Raw genomic sequence first — 24771 nt, 5'->3', positions numbered from 1 at the left:
CGTACTTGCATATTCAGCAGTACGATTATTTGATTCAGCTGAAACTGTACAGTGTACAATATTCTGTACTGTCAACTTTTATCAGCGAGGATAAAGTTCCCCTGTTGTTCTAATTAATACAATGCACGGAACAGACAGAATATGTATTACAAGAATACAATAAATCAATCTTTACATTCATTGTATTCTGGTCAATGGGAAGTCAGCAATGACACGCTAGGCTAACCTAAGATATACAAAACTTCATCTTTACACTCTCATTGAAATATGACTTTTACTTTTTAAGATAAAATAGATTTATGGCAAAATCTGAGAATTGATGTATGAACCCAAGCAGTTAATTAATGTTGACAACATTGCAGAAATAAATGAATGAATTGATAATATTACTTTATTACATTTGAATTTATCAGTAAACGATAACAAAAACATACAAATCTATAACTATGTCATAATAAGTGGGCTTTTGTTAAAAACATTTACTGTACAGTCTAACCTACTGTACAGTCTAATTTACTGTACAGTCTAACCTACTGTACAGTCTAATTTACTGTACAGTCTAACCTACTGTACAGTCTAACCTACTGTACAGTCTAATTTACTGTACAGTCTAACCTACTGTACAGTCTAATTTACTGTACAGTCTAATCTACTGTACAGTTAACAGGAGTGTGTCTTTGAAAGGTTTGTTCAACATGATGTTCTGTTAAATGATGTTCTATAAGCAGAAGCCAGTACACCAGGTTGAAAACTACAAGGATTACTGGAGCACCAACACACTAAACAAATTAATAATATTAAGCTTACAAATCGTATCTGATACTGGATTCACAATATTAAAAGTTTTAAAGTTAAAAGTTGAAAGATATTTAAGAAGATTTGATGTATCTGTTTTCAAAGGTCACAAAATCAATCGTGAAAACTCAATCCATATTAGATATGTTGAAAAAAAAATTTCCTAAGATTCAGTCGAACTTGAGTCTAAATCGAAACAAGCAAATTACTTTTGAAACTTTGACAAAATTCCCCAAAACCCAGAAAATGGAAATGGGACAGTTTTGAACAAGTTGTACTCAAAATGTTTTTAAATTTTTGCCACTAAAACCCCGAAAGTTGGTTTCATTATAATAAGACTCAAATTCTTAAGTTGCTGATCTATAAATCGGAACTAATGTTAAGAGTTATTCTCCAAATTATGGTGGTATTCTCTAGTATTAAAGACATCATTCATACCCTAGTCCACCAGCTAACTCTATCTGCTATCCTAGTATAATATGTTGCTAGAATACAAAGATTAATGATGTACTCCATGATGCAAAGGAAGACAAGGACTATACAGAAGAGCATCCATCCGTCCAGGTAGGATACATAACATGTGTGGGGAACCATACTCCTTGTATGCCCAAACATTGCTAAATCAATATATTGTTAAAATGTCACGTTAAAGCACAGTTAATTGGCCATTTTCATAGGTATACTGGGTGTCTCTAAAAAAGTGTGTTTAGACTTTAGCGCACTAAACATTGTTGTATTGTGTTAAAAATGGCTTGAAGGGGGTCGTCGATGAACATTTTTCTCTAAAATGCCGATTTAACATTCAAAATTGGTCCTAAAATATTCTAAAATTCCGAAAAAAATGATAGCTTTTTCCCCCACTAAACGTGGTTTTATTGTACTGAAAATTCCTACAAATAGGCACAATGCCCACAAATTGGGGGGGGGGGGGGCGTCGTCGTTGCAACGTTTTGATCAAAATTGCCGTTTTAACATTCAAAATGTACTCGAAATGTAATCAGTCCTAAGATTATCATCCTTTTATGTCATTTTTTTCGAAAAATCCTTAACGCTATCATTAAAAATACGCAGTTTATTCTAATCTGTTGAATAAAGCGTAAAAATGAAATTATAATAATTTTTTTTTTTAATCTTTGGAAGATTTCAATGGCATTTTAAAGAAAATTGTTTCATCGATCCCACCTCATGTATTTTCGAATATAATGAAAAATTGTCAATGAGCTAGCAAGAGTTTTGCAACAACAAAAGAAACTAAAATAAAAAAGTGGAAAGGCAAAAATATTTTTAAATTCTGACTTAAAGTTAAAGATTAGTGTTTTACTATACCCCAAAGACTCTACAAAAGCTCGATCGTTATCATCAAAAAAAGGCAAATCACGGTTCAAACAGAAAAACGTATCAAAATATGTTAATGGCCCGCATTTTGCAGTTCAGCATTAGGGTTAGAGCGAAAGAAAACTTTCGGGAAAAAATTCGAAAAGATGCGAAAAGCATAAAAGTGTTGTATTTGCAACATTAAATTGCGCAAAAAAAACTTGTGGAATTCTCTGCTCTGAGAGCTCAGCATTAGAAGTTTTATTATATCATAATAAATAATCATTCTTCCTATTTAAGAATGAAAATTTTCAAGAATTCTGATGAATTTCTCCGGTACAGAAAAAAATGACTGCATGTTTGAATCTTTATATTATTTCATGTTTACTTTAATGTTTATGTTTTTATAAAGATTATAAAAAAACTTACAAATAAGGGAAAGAAGAGCTGTCATCCCTATTCCAACCCTAGCAGGAGCAGAACTATGTACAAACATTGATCCCCAGCTGAGTAGTACAAGCAGTAAACTCGGGATATACGTCTGTACTGTACAACAAGTACAATAAATATGTAAACAGAACAATATTATTGCAGTATTTTGCGTTCACACGATACTGATAACTTGGTACTGCTTATGCTAAACTTATGATTGTATTTGTAATTGCTTTTGTACATATAGAAGTTAATAACCTTTCAACATCTTGAAAATATCTAAAAAATATGAAATAATATATTTAAAATATAAAAAATACCTAGATGATAATATATATTCCTCCTGAGGTATAATGTAAACTGAAGACCAGCAAACTTCTGCCGATATGAATTTGTTGTGTAGCTAAAAACAGTTTATAGTTTTTATAAGGAATTAATATTTGAAATACTCAGTTACACGGCATTAATGTAGCTTATGTTTAACTTTCTAAATATTCTGAAAAGTTTTAAAAGAATTGTATTGTTGTCTTGCACAATTTTAAGCTTAAATTATATCGCAATACTATTAAAAATAGATCTCTCTTTGTTCAACTCTATATGTGTATATATGGGATCAAATTATATCGCAACACTATTAAAAATAGATCTCTCTTTGTTTAACTCTATATGTGTATATATATATATATGTATATGTGTATATATGGAATCAAATTTATGAAAAACCGGTTTAAAACAAAATAAGGTTAAAGTGTTTAAAGTAGGATTCATCTTGTTTGAGTCCGCCAAGTTCACATTCCCCGTATTAAAATGTTAAAAAACCAAAAAAAGGAATTGTAGTTTTTCCAATAAACTCGGATTTTTTTAATCCCTACATCTTTGCAACACACACTATAAATTCTATTGGGTCAATTAAAATACCAAAAGTTTACACCATCAATTTACAAAGATATAGGGATTAGAAAATTTGATGTATGAATATGATGTACAGGGTTACCCACAAAGCATAAGACTTCAGAGACGAGTGCACAAAATCTGTAATGTCTGTTTCCTATAATTCATGATTCCAAGCAACTATAAACTTATTTTTTTTCTTTACCAAATCATTTAATAAGCTAATTCAAGACAGAAGTTTAATTTAAACTTGGGATCGTAATGATTGAACAGTTTCAAGTCGTCTTTACAGTCTCATCCTTTATGGGTACCCCTGTTTTTAAAGTATTTACCTCTCCCTAATATTAACACTATGGGTGAACTGATCTAGAGTTATATTATTTACATTATTACCAGTAGGTCTCCAGCTTAACTTCAACTAAACATATTTTAAACAGTTTATCGCAATCCATAAATACAACATTTCCATACTCTTTAAAATTTTCATTTTACAATTAAAATGGTTTTTTTTTTAATCTTAAAGAAGGAGGTGAACGACGTTAGTATGGGGGTTTAAAAATGCTCTTGATAATTCTATTAAGATTAACAATTCTTTAAGGAATATTTAAATTGCAACTATTCACAATTATAATTAATATAAATAATTGATATTTATGATTTTTGAGCAAACTATTAGATAATTAGATAATGATATTATCAGAATATTAGAATACGTAAATCTGACCTCTTTATCAGTAAGTGAGAATGATTCGAAGTGTATAACACAAGTCTGTTTATCTACAGGATACTTATGAAAATCCATCTGGCAGGAAACATCAAAATTAAATCTTTTAGCAAACCTAGATTTATCAACAGTTATCTCTTCACACACAACCAGCTCCAGCTCCAGAATACCAGGACTGTTTTTGCCTTTTTAAAACCATTAATAAAGCGTACAGAGGCCGAATTTAAAGAATTTGGGCGGCGGCTTAAATTTAAGCTGCGGCTCTCATATATCGTTGGCTTCACTTATAATTGTATTCAATGTTTCAAGATTTAAGCCGGTGCTTAATTGAAACCGGTTTTTGGCGGATTTAAGACGCGGCTCAAATTCAGTAAATGCGGACGCTGAACCACTAAATGGGCAAGAATGGGGTTGATTATGAAGTGAAGGCTTACTGACTGTTCAACCTGAACATCTATATTATTACGTCTTTTTCAATGTATGAACTTGATATCAGAAACTATAAAAGCATTAAAAAAAGGTTTGACCAAATTGCCGACATTTTTTGAGGGTATCCACGTTTTAAAAAAATTAATTTCATGGGCAACTCCGGGCACTGCTGCAGCTAATATCATGATTTAATACCAAGCTCCGCGGGATAAAATGAATAATAGTATAAAACTGGGCAACGCTGGGCACTCGAACAAGTATATGTATATTTACCTGATTAAAGAGTTGTTATACAGTCTGACTGAGGATGTTGGAATGCGTATAGTAGGAGTTCTAATCTCTTTTACCATATCAATAAATAGGTCCGGGATCCACAGACTATCTAACATATCAATAAATAGGTCCGGGATCCACAGACTATCTAACATATAAATAAATAGGTCGGGGATCCACAAACTATCTAACATATAAATAAATAGGTCCGGGATCCACAGACTATCTAACATATCAATAAATAGGTCCGGGATCCACAGACTATCTAACATATAAATAAATAGGTCCGGGATTCACAGACTATCTAACATATCAAAAAATAGGTCGGGGATCCACAGACTATCTAACATATCAATAAATAGGTCCGGGATCCACAGACTATCTAACATATCAATAAATAGGTCCGGGATCCACAGACTATCTAACATATCAATAAAAGGTCGGGATCCAAAGACTATCTAACATATCAATAACGATAGTTAACAAAATTGTCAATAAAAATTTTTTTCAAAAACGATAGTTTTTTTCAGAAACGATCGTTTTTTTAAAACAATCCTATAAAAAACGGTCGCAAATCGTTTTAATAAAAACGATCGTGTTCAAAAACATCAGCTATTCGTTTTCTAAAAGTTCAAAACGAGTGGGTCGTTTTTAAAAACGATCGTTTTTTTTCCGAAAACGAAACGATCGTTTTTGAAAACGAAACAAAAAACGATCGTTTAGCGATCGTTTAACGATCGGTTACAAAAACGATTAACAACCCTAAGTACATAGATGTATTATAAGCAAAAGGAAAGTAAACACTGCTGTACATAGATGTATTTTAAGCGAGAGGATTAGGAAAGTAAACACTGCAGTACATAGATGTATTTTAAGCGAAAGGAAAGTAAACACTGCAGTACATAAATGTATTATAAGGCTCAAGTCTATGCTGAATATCTTGCTAAATATTATAGTGTTCTGATTACTGTGATGACAAAGAAAGTAGTGATAGGGTTTTTAAAAAATCCTTGAAGATCACTTCTTAACTTTATTTTAAAAGGATGCCACCCGGCCCTATCTTAAAAAAAAACTTAATAAGAGTATTTTTGAATCTGATTAATTATATCAATTATTAAACTAACCTGCAGTTGAAGGATGCAGAACTACGTAGCTTCCGTCCGTATCACAGTTTTCAAGAGGAATTGCTGTAAAAATATTATTGAGAAATAAATTATGTGAAATATAGAAAGAAATGTATTCTTGTTCTTGGTCTATAGTAAGAAATCTTTTAAATTTAATAATATTTATCCTTTACTTTGATCTAGCTGATTTTTTCTGGGTCGATGGATTTATTTTAGTAGTGGCCGAATTTAAGGAATTTAAGCCGCGGCTCAAACAGGCTTGGTTCCAATTGAAATTGTATTCAGTGTTTCGAGATTTAAGCCGGCGCTCAATTGGAAACGGTTATTGGCGGTTTAACGATAAGGTTTAAATTCGTTAAATACGGCTTCTGTATAAATTTTTCCTGTTAAATGTAAGCTTTAAAAAAATAAAAATGTTGTACATTCTCTAATAGAAATAAAGTAACCCTGGATAATGTAGGGTTCGGTTTTATTTTGATGGGGCAAAATCAGATTCTTCTTAAAAAATTCAAATCTCATTGATTTTTCCATCTTGTGAAAACTTTAATTGAACAATTTTTGAGATAATATTTCTATTGAATTTTACCTGGATTTAGATGAACTCTTTTATCAACCCAAAATAACCTTAATGTAACCTCCAAAGAAATCATCTAAAATTATTTTAAAATTGGGGTTTTCCTTTAAATCGGTATTTTACTATTACCAAAATGTTTATCTCTTATACGGGATTTAATTCAGAATTTAGTCTAAAATTCTGTAGATTCATGTTACTTCAGATAGATTCATACTATTATACAAAAAGCTAAAAACTTGCAAGTTAAAAATGCTTGATTTTGGGAAATACATTGTATTTTTACTACGTAGACCCCAATCTGTTGTGAATAAAGTAATTACTCCGTAGAATCGTTTATTTATTATGTTACCTTCTCCCTCTCATCTACCCTCATAATATTCCTCAGGTTCAGTTCTGCTTCAACCCTGAGCAATCCATCAGCATCGTGGGGCATTCTGGATTATAAAATCATCCAACCATTTAATCACAGGGGATATTAGTATCAAGACTAACACTGGCCCATTTTTAACACTGTGTGTTAGAAATGGGCCAAGTGTTAGTTTTCGAACTAAGGTCCCCTGAATTATGGATTCAACTTAAATAATTTACCACAATTTTAAAGAATACTTTTCCTTTTCTTTTCTTTTTTTTCTTTGTTCATTATTTCAGAGAAATATATAGATTTTAAATTATACTTACCTACTGCGGTCATAACCAGAGGATTTAAAGAGCTTCGGCACACCATCCAACCTTTTGTCCTCCCACTTGTTTATCTCTCCTCCCTGGCTTTCTAATGGTACACTTTCTGCCAAAGATAAATTAATTATCAATAACAGAAACGGTGCCATTTTTTGTAGTTTAATGTTTTCAATTCGTGGATTTTCACTATTTGTTTCGCAAATTTTTAGGGTCGGAGTTCTTTTAGCATTAATTTATTTCAGGTTTAAAATAAAATTGTTCAATAATCTTTCTCCTTTCTCACAAACTTTTAAATAGCTAAGGTTAAAGTTTATTTTTGCAATTTCTAATCCAGGTTTAGTCGTAAACATGTTACGGTTCAAGGTTGAAAACATTTCTGTTCAAGATTCCTCTTTTTATTGCAGATTGCTTCTGCTTCTCAAATGGATTCCGAAATATACAACTTATTGAAATGATTTCACTGTGATGTAGCTAGGGCTGGGGAGTGGGGGAGGTCTGGTTATATATATATTTGTTTAATATTCTAACTAAATAAATAAATTGATACTTTCTCTTTTTTTCGTTATTGTACAATATCCCAATGTGGTAGACCTTAGATATTTCAAACTATAAATTCTGCAAGATCAAGCAGTCTAACTTTAAATTATTAAAGGTTTACACCGCATGGTCTTAAAGATATATGGATTAGAATATTTGATTTAATTTTCTAACAAGTATGGGTGAGAATTAAGATAAGTTAATCTACAGCTCTCTGCTAAAACATGAATATAATAGCGATTTTGCCGCACATTTTTATTATCAATTTTATAATTGACAACGTTGACACACTTTTTTGTGTTTTTTTCGCTAAAATCTTTTTTGATAACAATGCCCAGGAAAAGTTGTAGTAAGCCTAGGGAACTGATACCCAGCATCCCGAAGATTTTCATGGTTATGCAAATCTTAAATGCATCCTCCTTATTTATATTGAATCAAAATGCATTCAATAAATCACTTCTTTTAAGAAATATTTCAGTATTTAAAAAAAAATCAATATCTTAAAATTAAGTCATATTTATTTATATGTATTTGAAAAGTATTTTAAAGTTTAAATATGTCTCAGAATCTAAATAAAATTATTTCAGATTTATTTCAGTGATTTTTAACTTTCAAGTAATAGGATATCTCGATATCTTCAGTTTATTTTTTAATTAAAAAAATATATTTTTAAACATTTAGATACTTGTAGATGAATAGTTGAAAGATGGTCAATAAATAAACCCTCCTAGCTATGTATGAATTATTTTTTCGCCAAAAATTACTGCGGACCACATTTTCGACGGTTTAAATACAAAATCAAGTTTCAAAGAAAGGGAGATTAGAATATTTGAGTTTGTGGCAAAGGCTCTATTACTTTAGTAAAAAATATTTCTATTAACGAAACGTGTGCAATGTGTGCAAAATTTTAATTAAAAATCAAATTATCAACAAAAAGAAGAATAAAACATTTTTGCAACAAGCATGCTCTTTTCTTCAGTGCAGTTCATCACCAGCTTCTAAATATATTTTTATAATAGAATTAAAGAAATATTTAATTAACTTTTTCTATAAAACTGACCTTGCTTATATGATATTGATAGGTTTGAGAATGTGAGAAGGTATTTTTGATGAATTATATTAATATTTGCATCATTATATTTAACCTAATAATAATACAAGAATTATATTTAAACATTATACAGTGAAACCCTTAATAACGAATACATCGGAAGAATTTATCAAACTAAAAAACTAAATATCTGCAACATTCCATTATCAGAAAGTGAAGAATACGACATTTGATGAATTATTTCGATGTATTCGTTATTAAGGGTTTCACTGTAGTTGACCAAATTTTTTTGTTGGGGGATAATGTGCATATCAGCCCCGGCCCAGTGTCTGCAGAAAAATGATTTTTGACGCATCAAATTTTTTAAGTATATTATGAATTATAAAAGAATTATGAATATCATACTTTCTACACATTCTTGTATTAATTAAGCTAAGAGAAGTGTGTAACCTGTTCCCCCGCGTTTTTATTTTTGAAATTTGTTATTTTTAAAGTCAATTATCAATAAAGGTTTTTTTAGCAGTCTTTTGCTGGGACTCTGTGGTTGAACAGGCTATTGCTGGGCTCATGGCCGCATGCGCCCCCCCCCCTTCTCCCTCGGTTATTAACCCTTTGACTTGTCTCCAATCAAAAATCTTTGGGCTATCATCGGTGATAAGCTTGGGAAAGAACTCTGATTAACACATAAGAACCTATAAAGAGTTCAAAACCTGGATCCACTTTATTCCCAGTAGCAAAACCAAATGTCCCTTTCCCTGTTTTAAATTATGAAAATAAATTTTTTACAGAATGCTTTAGCCTTCACTAGACCGCCAATCTTTTTGACCCATACTATACATTTCGGATTTGAAGGTTTACTTTTTATTAAATTAAATATTTGAATGAGCTGAAAATGGCATGTTTTTTATCTATAAAGTATAAACTCACTTAATTTAACATTCTAAATTATCTCCATCTCAAATCGATTTAATCTTTAATCTTTAATCTTTAATCTTTAATCTTTAATCTTTTATCTTTAATCTTATTAAAAAAAATGACAAATTCAATTTTGAACATTGACGAAAACTTTTCTTAAAATACTTTTATAAAGAAACATCATAATTGTTCAATATACACAAAGTCAAAGTTTAATTAAAAAAGATAAAAAATATTTAAAAATTATAAAAAAAATTACAAATGCCGCGTTAAATACTGAACACCCTGATACTCCAACCTCTACCTCCTTAAAGTTATACTTTTATTAATGAACAATGCTTAAAATTCTTTTTTTTAGTTTTTGAAATATTACTGCTAAAGTAAAATTTTGGGTGGGTTGCAACTGTATCATATAAGTTTTACTCAAAGTAAAAATACCTCCGGTCTCGATCATTTTAAGAATTCTAAAGAACGGAATTGGAAAATTGAAATGAAAAAAGCCTCCAATAGTAAAAATGTATTTTAAAGGATTTCTTTTCCTGGTTTATGCTTTCAATATTCCATCTTAAAACTGTTAAAACATATCGTAAAAAATTAGAGCCCTGAAAAATAATTAGTGTAATATGAATTTTATGATTATTCTTATCATTTTAATATATGTTTGTGCTTGTGATCAGCTTTTTCTTATTTGTGAAAATTCATTAAGTTAAATACTGAGAAGAACAGTTGTTTATATTTTTAAATTTTCTTTAGAATTAAAACTCCCGCTATGGATTTTGTTGAAACTGTCTTATCTCTGAAAGTGTGTGAGCTGAAAACTTTAGAATGGTGGATATCGAGATTAATGCTTGATCCTCTCTTTTTCATAATATCGAGACTAATCTTATCATGTACATGGATATATATATATATAGAATGGTGGATATCGAGATTGATGCTTGATCTTCTCTTTTTCATAATATCGAGACTAATCTTATCATGTACTTGTATACTGAAAAGTGTATAAAATTCAACCAATCAGAGTCGCGTATATGAAGCCGATAAATTTGATATTTTGCGTGCCATTTAAGATTTTATACAGAAATGGGAGGAACTCTCTAATTTAGAAAGATCGGTTTTTTATTTTTCTCTACTATATCCAAAAAGAATGGTTTAAAAAGATAATCAAAAGTGTGTCAATTGGATACTCAGATTAAGTAATCGGGATTAAGGATATCTCATTTTAAAGTTTTCAGGTCTGAAGTCAGATCTTTTGTGTTGTTAATCTCGGGATTAATCATTGATCTCTTAATAAAGTGAAATTATTATTGCGGAAAAGTTCTTATTTGAAGATTTTAAAGATAGCATTTCATCTAACAATAGATTAAAAAAAAACTTTTTTTCTTCAAAAATCTAAAAAAAAGTTAAAAATTTGTTTATTTTAAGCGGTTTTTCCCGTATGGCGTATACATTCTTATGTAGATCTGCGGATTAATCTAATTTCTCTTCTATATCCTGTAATAATCAAACCCTGCTATTGCAAAAGTAACTTTAGTTAAGAGATCATGCATTGATCCTCAAATTCAAAAATGACCACATTGGATATAGAGATCAAGATCATGCAACACTAAAATATTTTTCTAACCTTATTGTGTCCGTATCAAAGTAGACCCCTCCATTCTGGTAAATTATCTGAAAAATATCTTAACAACAGTTTATTCCAAATAGATTTTTAAGTACAATAGATGGCAGAGCAGTATTTGTACACTCTCAGTACAGCTGAATTCTCACATCACAAGTGTCAACTTAGTTTTTGTGTCCGACAAAATTATTAATAATAGTGATAATTTCAGAGTAAAGAGCTTATCTTACAGTGAAAAAGGTGCAATTTTATGTCTTATTTATTTTCTGTTTTTACATTTTTTTATTTAATCTTGAAAAACATGTCATATAATGTGAGAAAATTTCGTTTCCTTTATTATATTTGACACTTGTGACGTCGTGTATAATTGATCCATTTCTCTGTTGCCACCTTTTGTACTTGATAACCTATTTGGTTTATTCTAAAAACTACAAGGCTCTGGGTTACCCACACTGCAGTGTGACGTACAGGGTGTCCCAATAAACATGGGAATTCAGTGACGAATTCGATATCGTCTTTTTAAATAATTCTTTGATTTAGTATAGTGATACCTACTGAGAAAGCTATCATCTGTAAGAGTTTCGTCTGCTATGTTCCCATTTTGTTTGTTTATGTTTTGACTGTATACGATTGTACTTTGTAAAACAAGAAAATTGCAGTATACAAACAGCGTAAACTTGTCCATCTTCACTGTTCATCTTGTGGAGACATTATAGGCTCATCTTTACAGTCCTATGCACTTTTCATAAAATAAACTCTAGCAGACATAATAATATTATGGCTTTTGAAATTAGGTATTACAATGCTAATTCATAACAAAGACGTTTTCGAATTCGTCACTGAATTCCCATGTTTTTTGGGACACCCTGTATGATTATGATGTATTTAACCTCAAATCTATTTTTAAGGTATTTTGTCAATTTAAAAAGCAGCGAAAAAATTTATAATTTTGACAAATTGTAAAAAGTTCAGGATTTTACAGAATGTCGTCCTTGTGTTCAACACTTCTTAAAAGAAATTGTGAAATCTGAAAGAAAAAAGAAAATGATTTTTAGTGTCAACTTAGTTTTTGTGTCCGACAAAATTATTAATAATAGTGATAATTTCAGAGTAAAGAGCTTATCTTACAGTGAAAAAGGTGCAATTTTTTGTCTTTTCTGTTTTTACAATTTCTTATTTAATCTTGAAAAACATGTCAAATAATGTGAGAAAATTTCGTTTGCTTTCTTATATTTGACACTTGTGACGTCGTGTATAATTGATCCATTTCTCTGTTGCCACCTATTGTAGTTGATAACCTATTTGGTTTATTCTAAAAACTACAAGGCTCTGGGTTACCCACACTGCAGTGTGTCGTATGATTATGATGTATTTAACCTCAAATCTATTTTTAAGGTATTTTGTCAAATTAAAAAGCAGCGAAAAAATTTATAATTTTGACAAATTGTAAAAAGTTCAGGATTTTACAGAATGTCGTCCTTGTGTTCAACACTTCTTAAAAGAAATTGTGAAATCTGAAAGAAAAAAGAAAATGATTTTCAAATTTTAAATTTTCAAAAGTTTTGACCTATGATTGTGAAGTGTCTATATATATGTAAAGTTTTAATCTTTGTTTATTTTTTTCTTTGTCTGATCATAACTCAGGAACCTTTGGACCGATTTGCCTCATTTGGTTTTGAGATATTAAGTTAAGCATGTTCACTTTTAACAGGAAAAATAGCTAAAATCGTAATTTACGACAAGTGACGGGTAAACGGTGGGATTAACTATGACTCCCGGGCCTGGGCCACACTGGGTTCTCAAGCTATTATACTATAAATATACCTCATAGCGAAGAATATCCGACTTCCTTCTGAAATCTACCTCAGCATCAAAAAGATCTCTTATTCGGTAATTTTGTATTTCACTAAAATATAAATGTTTAAAGGGACTGCAGTAGTGTAATTGAAAGTGGGCAACTCCGATTGACAACCGTAACCTTTAACACTTTGCTTTAGTAAATTAGGAAGGTATTGATGATGTTCTATCTTCACGTGTGTTGAATTCTGACAATTTTCTTTACTTCTCAGCTCAATAAATCTGCAAGTCATTTTTAAAGAAACCCCACAAGAAAAAATATTCAATTAAGAAAGACTAAAATATTTCATTTATTACTGGTCAGACAAAGGTTAAAAGGGTTCCTTTGTGAATAGAACATACCACTCTATAAACTGAGGGTCGATAGAAATTACGTTTATCTCTACCAAGTCACTCTGGGCCGTAGTAAATTTGAATTCGAACAGGACCTGCCCAGTTTGTACCGTCCTGCCAGATAACAGCGTGTACTGACCCGATCCAGACTAGTAACAACAGGGGTCAATTTTCTTGGCATAGTCCCGTTGGAGGGCTAACTAAGACAACTCCCGGCGCGTTCAGACTTTTTACAGTACCCGGCCTTATCCTAGGCCTATTTGACCGACCCCACTGGCTTAGTACTAACCCTTCTGAGATCTAGAAAGAATTTACCTATTAATATCTACAATGTTGATTCCTGTTAAGTTATTCTTTAATTCATCTGTAATAATCTCCGTGTACAAGAATATCTAAAAAATAGTTCAAATAAAACTTCCTTATTTCAGCTGTCAACATTTTATAAAGTTGAAAAAGAATTTCGCGCATTTTATGAAGAAAAAATCGCAGAATTTCAAAATTTAAAAGTTTATAACTTAATTTTTTTTTATATCGAAGACAAAATTGAAACTTGAAACATAATGATTCATTTTTCACTGAAAACTCGGATTCATTCGAAGTACCAGACTGTCTTTCAGCAGCAAGGACAAGATGTACTATAATGCAGACTGTATTACCTCGTATTCAGGATTATTTCTTCTAAAGGAAAGAATATTTGTCTGATTCTTTTCATCCATTAGATTTCCAAACCAAAGAAAATGCAACGTTCTAAATGAATAAAGAACATGTAGCATCGTACAAAAACTAATTTTGGAAGTTGATCAACATTGTGNTAACAACTTTTTAGATTTAAAGTTTTCACGTTTAAAATTTTATAATTTATATTGTCATGTGGGGAATTTTGATGAGCGATTTACTTCTTCAGAATTCCAAATATTTTTTCCTAATTAGTTTTTTTTTCAGGAAAAATACCTGGTCGGCGTTAATATCAATACAATGAAGACGACTTTCTTTTTACTTCTAGCAAGATTTTTTTTCCAAAATAAAAGTATATAACTTAACAGAAGAGATTCTGTTAATTAATAATTTCTCTTTGTTTCTATGTTTATGTATAATTGAATCAATGGTGTTTAAATGCTGGGCAGAAATCAAAATTGAAATCGAATGTCGTCTTCATTGTATTAATATATACAACGAATACTGTACGTACTTTGGAACCTTGTAGGTTATCTCTTCTTTCAACTCCAAGTCCTCAGGTACATTCAGTAAATAAGATCTAGGCAATATTCTTTACTGTACTTTTTAAGCCTATAATGTTGTTGTCGCTAAGAAACAAGATTCTGACGATGAACAGTTAGACAAGGTATAACCCACGAATCAAAATCGATAATGCAGAAAACTCTTTATTTCCTAAAAAAATAACGANCGAATGTCGCGTGTCACTAGATGTCTCAACAATCTACTGCCAAGAGTTACTTTAAATGTCCATCTGTCGAATGTCGCGTGTCACTAGATGTCTCAACAATCGACTGCCAAGAGTTACTTTAAATGTACATCTGTCGAATGTCGCGTTTCACTAGATGTTTGATAATGCTGTCAATTTTTATCATAAATTTTTCCATTTGTCAAATTATGTCACTTTTTACCATAAATTGTTCCATTTGTCGAATGCTGTCACTTTTTACCATATATTGTTTCATCTGTCGCATGCTGTTACTTTTTACCATAAATTGTTCCATTTATCGAATGATGTCACTTTTTACCATAAATTGTTCCATATGTCGAATGCTGTCACTTTTTACCATAAATTGTTCCATTTGTCGAATGATGTCAGTTTTTACCATAAATTGTTCCATTTGTCGAATTTGTCGAATGAAAGTGATTTTTATACTATAAATGTCCTGTCAGTCAAATGTTAAGATAATATAAATGTTCTATTAACTAACCTTTATTCACAGTTTTTAAACTTTGTAATTCATTTTTTTTTAATCCTATCTCGCTGGGATACTTTTTTAAAATAAAGGTTAGTGCTATATTAAATCTCGAGGTATGTTGTAATGAGGAGGGTTTAAGAACAGTGCAGACGATACTTCAACATTTTTTGTTCAATTTTCAATCATATGTACCCCCCCCCCCCCATCCCTCGGAATAGGATTAATCTACATTATCCATATTTGCTCAAATTACTTATTTTTAAATGTTACAAATCCTACCCATTTAGAACTGTTTCAGGATAAGATTGCATACTAGAGAGGTTTCTAACTTCTATCCGTGCATCTAAAATATACTTTGGTTCAGTATATATAGTCATAACATTTGGTGAGCAACCAAAAGCATAAGATATTGGGAAAATTCTGTTTGAAATTACAAAAAGAGTGTTACGAATATCTCACAAAGGAATCGAATTCCGGAAACGAACTCAAATTATCTAATCCCTATATCTTTTCAATCTGATGGTGTAGACCTTTGATATTTTAAACTTAATTTAATTGATCTAACAGAATTAATATTTGGAAATATTAAACATTTAAGACATTGGTTCAAAAAGATATAGGGTTTAGAAAATCTGAGTTTGTGGCAAATACTCAATTCCTTTTAAACTCTAATCTAACAAACTTTCAGTAATTTGTTATTACGGATAACATGTTATGAATAACGAACATGTTTGATGAAGTCAGTTTCCGTTTTTTTCGGTCGTTTTGTTGCAGACATTTTGTTTCCGGTTCAAAATTTTGCAGAATGTAAGAGTAGGAAATGTTTTTAACATTTCTTATTCTAAAGACCCTGGCAAAAGATATACAGGGTTACCCACAAAAGATGAGTCTATGATGACGACGCAAAACTCTAAAAATATGACGATTTTAAGCTTGAACTTTGGTTTCTGCATTTAATTGAGTATTTTGATGGTTTAATAAATGAATAAGCACAGAAATAAGTCAGTTTTGGCCTTTCAGGAACTCTAATGCAAGAAAGTAGACTAAACAGCTTCCGTACAATCGTCTCTGAAGTTCCATCCTTTGTGGATAACCCTGTATATGAGAGAAAAGCTTTATTATGTGCAAAAAACGACCCAAAAAAAACGATGCAAAAACGATAATTTACCCACAAAATATGAGTCTATAAAGACGGCGCAAAACTCTAAAAATATGACGATTTTAAGCTTGAACTTGGGTTTCTGCATTCAATTGAGTATTTTGATGGTTAAATAAATGAAGAAGCACAGAAATAAGTCAGTTTTGGCCTGAATGTAAGAAAGTGGACTAAACAGCTTCTGTACAATCGTCTCTGAAGTCTCATTCTTTGTGGATAACCCTGTATATGAGAGAAGAGCTTTATTATATGAAAAAAGATACAAAATCGAACGTGTAGTAAAGATCTTCTTTGCATGGTTTTTAAATTTTCTTCTTTTTGGATAAAGATATTGAAAACTTTAACATAATACAGTTTTGAAATCTTGATTCTCTAAACCTTTATTATTTTGTCATTATAATAATAACAAGCAATTCTGATAAGCTATCTGACTTTTTGTATTTTAAAATTTAGTTTATATTTAGATTTATTAGAGAACCCCAAAATTGTTTTTAAAATCAATATCTACAGTGATAACCAGAAAACTCTGAAATAGGAAGACGACTTTTAAACTCAAGTTAGGACTTTAACTAGCTCAGTGAACATGGGACATACCAATTGTACAGTTTAAATAGACCCTTATCACTTAAATTGTGCTTGGCTAAGTTCCTAAAAAAAAATTTTTTTGTAACACCAAAACACTTAAGTATTGCTATAGTGTCGTCTTTCTATTCCATTGTTTTCTGGTTATCACTGTATGAAATTTTGAAAAACGCAACGAAGACATAAATGTTTTGTTAAGAGTATAAATTGCAACTTTTTTGGAATACACATATAAAAATATAAGAACCTTTGATAAACTCCTCCTTCGATTCCATTTTTCCTATTTTTAATCGACCGTAGGATATTTGAGTTCGGGAATGCTTGTCGAGCAAAATCTTAAATTTCATGAGATTTCTTGATCAAATGTAATGACACTGACAGGTGTCAATCAAAATTAAATATTCAAGAAAAAGGAAGTTTTTTGTTTTAAACATTAAATTTTTGTTTTATACTTTTTTCTTGGACTTATATGTTATAAAAAAGCTCCTTTATGAAAAATGAAAAAGAGATTAAAATTTGACTGTTTTTATTTCTGATACGGCCAGAATTAAGATTACAATTATTTTACCGGATCAATCCGGTTCTGTAATCTTCTGGAACCTTTCCCAACGCTAAGAATGAAAAAAATTTGAAACTAGAGGTTGAACCTTTCTTTACTAATTTTCAAGTAAAATACTGATTTTCATATAGATGATATACACATTGCTATAGGGGCGTATATATGAATTTTCTATAATGCTTTTTTAAAATAGGTTTTTGTTAGGAAAAAGTAATTTCATATTTGAAATAGGAATTTTAAAACATTATTTTTTAACCTGATTTGTTTTGATTTTTAAATCATAAAACCTGACAATAAAGTTTAGAATATTAAAATAAGACAATATATGCTTTTAATGATTGAAAGTGGATTCCAGGGTGAATTGAGAAATATTAATTTAAAAAAGAATATTTTTTCAAAATCTCCAAATTCCCAGAAGTAGTGATGAGCAGATGAACACCAGAATAGGAATATTTGGTTTTAACTTAGATATCATTTTCTCATAAAGAGATTGTATGCGATACTGTTTTTAAAGGGATTGTTTGCGATACTGTTTTTAACGGGATTGTATGCGATACTGTTTTTAAAGGGATTGTATGCGATACTGTTTTTAAAGGGATTGTTAACGTTACTTCCAAAGGACCTTCTTTTAAAGGGACTGTATAAGTGTATAAATGACCCTCCACTTATAAAGGGGCATGTCAAATTCATGGCGATACCTTTCAAACGTCTTGTCAAGGATAAATGAGATATTTCTTATTTGATTATTTTCAGTTTTGCTTTATCTTTAACTTCCAAATTTACGTTACAGAGACAAAAAAGGGATTGTCAGAATTCAACAAGCTTAAAGATAAGAACAACGATATCTTTCACATTGTTTATTAGAATAATGTTTAAAGGTTTCCACTGTTAATCCTTATATAACGTGTCGTAATTCGTGAATGACTCAGAACTGTATTCTTGTTTGTCTTAATCTCAGAATATATATACTGTTCCTGTTGATGTGGATGTTGGGGAAGATGGAGACTGGGAACAGCGTTATAACTTAACTTTCGTCCAGAAACGTATTTGTTTTCAACATGTTTTGCACAGACAACACTAAATTTTCCCGGAGTCCAGAAACCTGGCTTTCCTGTGAAGTTACTCCACGTTTTTTTTAAACTTTTCATCTTTAGGAAAAGAATGAAATCTTATCTTATATGTTTGATCCGTGTAACAATTTAATACTGAACAATCCTCATGCTTGTTTATACTAAGAAATCATGTAACTGATCAAAACAAATCCCCCCAAGAACAGTGTACTACATGTACACAATAACATACCAATACATGTTCACATTGTCATACCAATACAGGTGCCACCTGTTATTCTATAGTATATATATTCTGAGGTCTTAATACTGTTTAGGCTTTCTTGCTGAAATACTAAATCTAATTTGCACGTTTTTTAAAAAACCTTAGAAAAACAAAATGTATCTTGGGCTGACATCACGATCCCTTTAAAAATGAATGATCAAATCTGAAAAACAAACATTACAATGCATGCAGACTTAAAAGTTAAAACTGAACACAGAATAAATTTAAATTTAAGCTTAGCTGAGAATGAATAAAATATGAATTGATAGTTTTGAGTTTTGGCAATATTTTTGAATTTGATTAAAGGGACTGTAAGCGTATTTCTAGCGACCCTCCATGTAAAGATGGCGATGTCCGATTTACAACGGTACCCTTAAAAGCTTCCTACAAGATAAAGTATGAATTAGATTTCTATGATTATATTTTTGAAACCCGATTTTATACTAGTGCAGGAAAACATATATATTTTAAACCCTAGAAAAACGACAATATCATCCTTATTGTCGATCAGTTAAAGGTTTCAAGGGTACCGTTGTGAATCGAGAATTGCCATCTTTGCGTAGAGGGTTCGGCTAAAATTGCACTTACAGTCTCTTTAACAAGAAATGCTGATTGTATTCGTTATTTTCTGACATCTTTATTTTACGAGACGGCACACTTACAATAGACTCTTACAATCTCTCTGTATCTTTGAAATCTGATATTGTAAACCTTTGATATTTCAAACTGTGAATTCGGCTACATATAACGATGAACATTTTAAGTATCAAATGTCTACACCATAAGGTTGGAAAGATATAGAGAATACGGTGGTAGGCGATTATATCAAGATAATGAAGACGACTTTCAATTTTAATTTTGATTTCCATCAAGGTTTTAAACAACATGGTTACATAAAAACATGGAAACACAGAGAAGCTGTCAATTAAAAAGCTTCTCTTTAATTACTTCCAATTTTTATTTCGAAAAAATTGTTCACAATTTAAACGCAAATCAAAAGTCGTCTTCATTATATTGATAGAATCGCCTACCACCGTAGGAAAATAGTGTTTAGGACAACTGTTCAGTTCCTTTAACTTTTAAATGCAATTCGATAAAAAATTTAAACATTTTACGATCAGAAGAAAAACTGAAAAATCGATATAACCTCACAAGTTTGAATTTTAAACTAATAAGGTTTACTACGGGTCAACGTTGCTCTCTTTTACAATTTAGAACAGATGTTTAATTTCAATTATAGATTCTAAGATACATCATACTTATTATGCTTCAGATACTTTTATTTTTTTCTCATATACTTAGGAATCATGAATCATATTCGCACAAAATTAGTATAATTATTTAGATAATATTATAAAAGTAATTTCATGATACATAAAAACAGTTTTTTGGCTAAAAAATTGTATAGGTAAAATTAAAATTTCAGAATTTTACTAGTTGATCATAAATAATATTGTTAAGGATTACAAAAAAGGTATCATTGAATTAGAAACGTAGAACAAACCCATGATCTGTACTCTGTAGCGACTTATTTTGATTTGTATTCAAAACACGTCGAAAATAGCGTAAAAGACTTTATTTACTAAAGCTTTAAAGTATTTCATGGATCTCAAGTTTTTGTTGGAATTCAAGGGTTTAAAAAGGATCTATGAGATTGAGGAGGATCCGGAGGTTATGGAGGATCCTTTTACTCTTTGCGCAATGCGCTTGCACCTTACAGGATCGAAATTACAACTGGAGTACCTTGCTTAACCAGGTTTATATAATATTATTACCTCATGATTACTCCCGTGCTTGGTATTCAATCATGATTTTAGTTGAATTGCCCAGCGTTGTTCGTAGAATTTAAATTTTTTTAAAAAATATTTGTTTAGCCTATGTGACCACTCGGGTTACCATGGGTTTCCTAAAAAACCAGCCAATTTAGTCCACCGTTTGACCAGCTATAGCGAGCATATATATAAATTTAGATATATGAGCAAATAAATTTATAAAGGCTATAAGAGCAGTGGGGTTAAAATAACAACAATTTGTGAAAAAAAACTCTGTTATGTCTCTAATATCTGAATAGACCCCCCCCTTTGCTAAGCATTGAACCCCTGAAATTCGGACTTTTTAGATTTATTTTACTTTCTCCCTTCTACCTGTATCAGTCGAAGCTGACCAGCTCACAAATCAGCTTTACTATAGAGTCCGGTTCAGCATAGCTAACAGAGGTATAGGAGGAGCCAATTCTTTCTTAATTTTATTCCATCATAAGTTGATAATTCTATTTATGTACTCATATATATATATATACTAGCCTTAGAGGGCGCTTCGCGCCCANGCCCATTATACTTTTTTGTAAACCTCCCGCCTTTTCAAAAGTTTTTCTGTATTTATTTTTAGTTTTTTTTTTAGTATATCAATACTACTAAATCAATAACCCATTTATTCATTTCATTTACCAATTTTTTGTTTGCATATTTGTTTTCTTTTCTTTTTGCATGTTTTTTTCACATTTGCAAATTCTATTCAAATACTAAATTTCAGAAAAAAATTCACAACACTGTGCTTGAAGGTCAGTGAGGTCACAATACTAATACAATTTTTTTTATTTGATTTTGGCGTAAAGATGTTCTGGTTCGCATAAATATTCAATCCATAAACTAATATTTAGTAGAATTTGTTCAACCTCACACACTGTTTTGCCCCCTTAAAGCAGCGTCTAGATTTTGTCCTTGCTGACCTCTCTCAACTAATTCAGAAGCTCAGAGAATTCATGAGTTTGTTTTCTCACGTAACCCGTCATTAACAACAAAACAAAAAATTTACAATCAACAAAGAAGTGAAGATAATAGAAAGTGTGAAGGTTAAATTATGTTTTCTTGCAGGAAATTGAACACACTTGTTTTCTGATCTCTACATTTTTAAAGAAATTTGTTGTCAACAGTTCAACTAGTTTTCTGATCTCTACATTTTTAAAGAAATTTGTTGTCAACAGTTCAACTAGTTTTCTGATCTCTACATTTTTAAAGAAATTTGTTGTCAACAGTTCAACTAGTTTTCCGACACTCTAGACGAACGTTCCAAAAACCCAACTACGGTTTTAATATCCCGAACTATAGTTTTCAAACATCCCATTTGCTGTTCCAACACTCCAGACGAACGTTCCAAAAACCCAACTACGGTTTTAATATCCCAAACTATAGTTTTCAAACATCCCATCTGCTGTTCCAACTAGCGTTCCAATATCTCAACTAGTAATTCTACTAGTGTACCAACATTTCCATTAATTCCTCAACATCCCAACTAGTGTTGTAACGTCTCATTGTGTACCAGCATTCCCACCAATATACCAACATTCCAACTAGTGTAAAAACGTCTCAACAAGTGTACCAACATTCCCACTAGTTTTCCAACATCCCAACTAGTGTTGCAACGTCTCAACTAGTGTACCAACATTCCCACCAATTTACCAACATCCTGACTATTGTTGCAACGTCTCAACTAGTATACCAACATTCCCACCAATTTACCAACATCCTGACTATTGTTGCAACGTCTTAAATAGTGTTCCAACATTCCTGCTAATTTCCAAACATCCCAACTAATGTACCAACATCTCAACTAATGTTCCAACGTTCCCAACTATTGTCTCAATTAGTGATACAACTTCCCATCTAACGTTCCAACGTCAAAACTGTAGTGTTCCAACAAACGCACTAGTCTTCCAAAATACTAAGAAAGTGTTCCAATTTTCCAAGCTAGTGTCTCAATTAGTGATACAACTTCCCAACTGGCGTTCAACCATCTTAATTGATGGTTCCAACACTCAAGAGCTATCTTACATAATTAAGCAATAAACATTTCCAAATTTAAGCTTGGATAAAGCTCTAAAGGGTCTCCTCCAGGCTGAGTTGGAGGTAGAAAAATGGAGATTAAAGGTAAAAATAAATTTTATAAAATGTTTTGCTTGGAATTTGCAATTAATTAACCTTAAACCTTAGTTTCAAAGGACAGATGATTTTTGCATTTAACACAAAAGTATCAAACTTCTTTAACAATGTTACTAAACTAATACATTTAGAAAAATGTGATTTAAAACTTGTTCATCAACTTACTAAAAAACATTTTCACGTTCTATCTTTTTTCTAGGTTTGCGTACTACAAAAACTAGCCGACAGTACACTGAAAAATAGCCAGGATGGAGTTCCAAACCCAAGCAAAGTAATTAGAGAAGAAACTATTCAAAACTCTGAGAATGCCGAAGAACTTGAACCTAACGGAGTCACTGAAAATGGATCAAATGGCAGAGAAACGGATTCTAAAAATGATGACACCAACTCAAAAATCCCAAATGCAAATAAATCCGATAAAACCATTGAATTCCATACAAATGAATCTTTGAACTCCAATGAAGTCCATAAAAATAAATCCGATGAGAACCCTAATGAAGTCCATGAAAGTGAACCAGGAACCAAGCATGAAATCCGCGAGGATGATTCTGAAAAAATGGATGAAGTCCATGAAATAGACTTTCAAGCTGGAAAAAATACTGGAGGCAAATCAGAGGTAAATATGTACAAAATAGTTTAAATGTAAAGGGACTGAGCAAACTTTTTATTTATTATCTTTTTAAAATTTTTAAAATTATTTTAATAGTATTACAGTATTCCAATTTTTCCCGCTTCAGGGTTTTTGGGGCCCTGGGACCCTCCCCCAGGGGGGGGGGTTGGGGGGGGGATCCCAGGACCTACAGGAACTGAGCAAACAATTTTCACTTAATCTTTACTCAAACAGTAATTTAATGACACGTTTTTTTTTCAAAAAAAAAAATTCCGTTGTTACAAGAAGCTGTACAAATGCACAATATTTTAACACTTAAAAATTTAAATGTATTCTTTTACAACATGACAACAAGGAAAAAACAAACAATATTTTTTTTTAAATGTAAGAATTTAGAGTTTCATTCATGGGAGATTTACAGATAAATTTTTGTTTAAAAACAAGATAAAATCATATAGATTGCTTAAATTTCGTTTTCATATTCATTCCACAGTTTTAAGGATCTCACTGTATATTATCATTTAATAAGCCATTAAAAGATTACATTTAAGAAAAACACTGAATAAATATTAGTGTCGTTTATATTTATAAAGTCTGGGTTTCCCTGCAGTTGAACTGAGATGTTAAAGAGACTGTAAAGAAAAATTAAAAGGGGGTATAAGCTGAAAGCTAATTACTTTAGCTCTTGATCGCGACCCATGAAAGTTATATCTGATGTACCTGTCTCGAGAAATTGATATAAAAATTCATATATATACATAGAAATAGTAGGTTTAAAAAGATCATATTCAGCAAATACGGAACCAATCTGAAAACGAAGATATCCCATAGAAACCTAATTGTAACGTGACAAGTATAATGCACTGTACCATTGGCGTGAGTTCTGGTCACGTGATTTAAGCTTCAGATTGTCAAAATTTTCACTGCAGCTGTATCTTAATAATGCTTCTAATTAACACTAAATACACATTCAAGAAAAATCATTATCCTTCTTTTAAACGGCTTTAAACTGTATATAACCTTAATACATTTTAGACAAGGCGGAAATGGCGAGTACTAGGACTGAAGGTTAGAGTAGGAGTATCAGCCACCACACCAAGGCGGAGATCTAGGCTAGAGCCGGCGGATTT

At 31.1% G+C, this 24771-nt stretch overlaps 2 protein-coding genes and 1 long non-coding RNA gene across 7 annotated transcripts; all 3 read right to left on the bottom strand.

Moving 5' to 3' along the window:
- Positions 1-373: 373 nt before the first annotated feature.
- Positions 374-8292, bottom strand: LOC111705093 (glycine receptor subunit alpha-1). Of its 5 annotated transcripts, none has more exons than XR_002765944.1 (12): positions 7235-8292; positions 6906-6990; positions 6569-6632; positions 5983-6045; positions 4859-4967; positions 4157-4271; positions 3765-3850; positions 2862-2944; positions 2539-2655; positions 1234-1412; positions 582-779; positions 374-496 (listed from the first exon to the last, which is right to left on the bottom strand). XR_002765944.1 is itself a non-coding variant. In XM_023477538.1 (12 exons), the coding sequence occupies exons 1-11, from the start codon at positions 7381-7383 to the stop codon at positions 645-647; spliced, it is 1185 nt and encodes a 394-aa protein (XP_023333306.1). In that variant the 5' UTR covers positions 7384-8292; the 3' UTR covers positions 374-598; positions 633-644. The 5 variants fall into 5 exon arrangements, 3 of the variants coding, with proteins under 3 accessions (XP_023333306.1, XP_023333307.1, XP_023333305.1); XR_002765943.1 differs by having other exon boundaries at positions 531-779; positions 7235-8291; XM_023477538.1 differs by having other exon boundaries at positions 374-598; positions 633-779.
- A 372-nt stretch (positions 8293-8664) lies between these two features.
- On the bottom strand, positions 8665-10040 carry LOC111705092 (uncharacterized). Its single transcript, XR_002765942.1, has 3 exons — positions 9997-10040; positions 8832-8916; positions 8665-8769 (listed from the first exon to the last, which is right to left on the bottom strand). It is a non-coding gene; the product is annotated as an uncharacterized LOC111705092 (long non-coding RNA).
- Positions 10041-11333: 1293 nt separating this feature from the next.
- LOC111705048 (subversion of eukaryotic traffic protein A) lies at positions 11334-19287 on the bottom strand. Its single transcript, XM_023477476.1, has 8 exons — positions 18171-19287; positions 17447-17534; positions 15741-15804; positions 14738-14803; positions 14205-14295; positions 13864-13940; positions 13183-13264; positions 11334-11408 (listed from the first exon to the last, which is right to left on the bottom strand). Exons 1-8 carry the CDS (start codon positions 18231-18233, stop codon positions 11334-11336), a joined length of 606 nt encoding a protein of 201 aa, XP_023333244.1. The 5' UTR covers positions 18234-19287.
- Positions 19288-24771: the final 5484 nt, after the last annotated feature.

The sequence above is a fragment of the Eurytemora carolleeae genome, unplaced genomic scaffold, assembly GCF_000591075.1.
Source record: "Eurytemora carolleeae unplaced genomic scaffold, Eaff_2.0 scaffold18, whole genome shotgun sequence".
NCBI classification, from domain to species: domain Eukaryota; kingdom Metazoa; phylum Arthropoda; class Copepoda; order Calanoida; family Temoridae; genus Eurytemora; species Eurytemora carolleeae.
Note: the sequence above shows the minus strand (reverse complement) of the source record. Positions and strands in the feature narration are given on the sequence as shown.

What these genes read in the sequence shown, in the direction of transcription:
- LOC111705093 (XM_023477538.1), bottom strand. Translation starts at nt 7,383, where the DNA reads ATGGCACCGTTTCTGTTATTGATAATTAATTTATCTTTGGCAGAAAGT. An exon ending in AGTGTTAATATTAGGGAGAG is followed by an intron (nt 2,945 to 3,764) that starts GTAAATACTTTA and finishes AACTGTTTTTAG; the next exon opens with CTACACAACAAATTCATATC. An exon ending in GAGTTAGCTGGTGGACTAGG is followed by an intron (nt 780 to 1,233) that starts GTATGAATGATG and finishes TAATTTGTTTAG; the next exon opens with TGTGTTGGTGCTCCAGTAAT.
- LOC111705048 (XM_023477476.1), bottom strand. Translation starts at nt 18,233, where the DNA reads ATGATATCTAAGTTAAAACCAAATATTCCTATTCTGGTGTTCATCTGC. An exon ending in AACATTGTAGATATTAATAG is followed by an intron (nt 13,265 to 13,863) that starts GTAAATTCTTTC and finishes TTTATATTTTAG; the next exon opens with TGAAATACAAAATTACCGAA. An exon ending in CGGATATTCTTCGCTATGAG is followed by an intron (nt 11,409 to 13,182) that starts GTATATTTATAG and finishes GATATTTTTCAG; the next exon opens with ATAATTTACCAGAATGGAGG.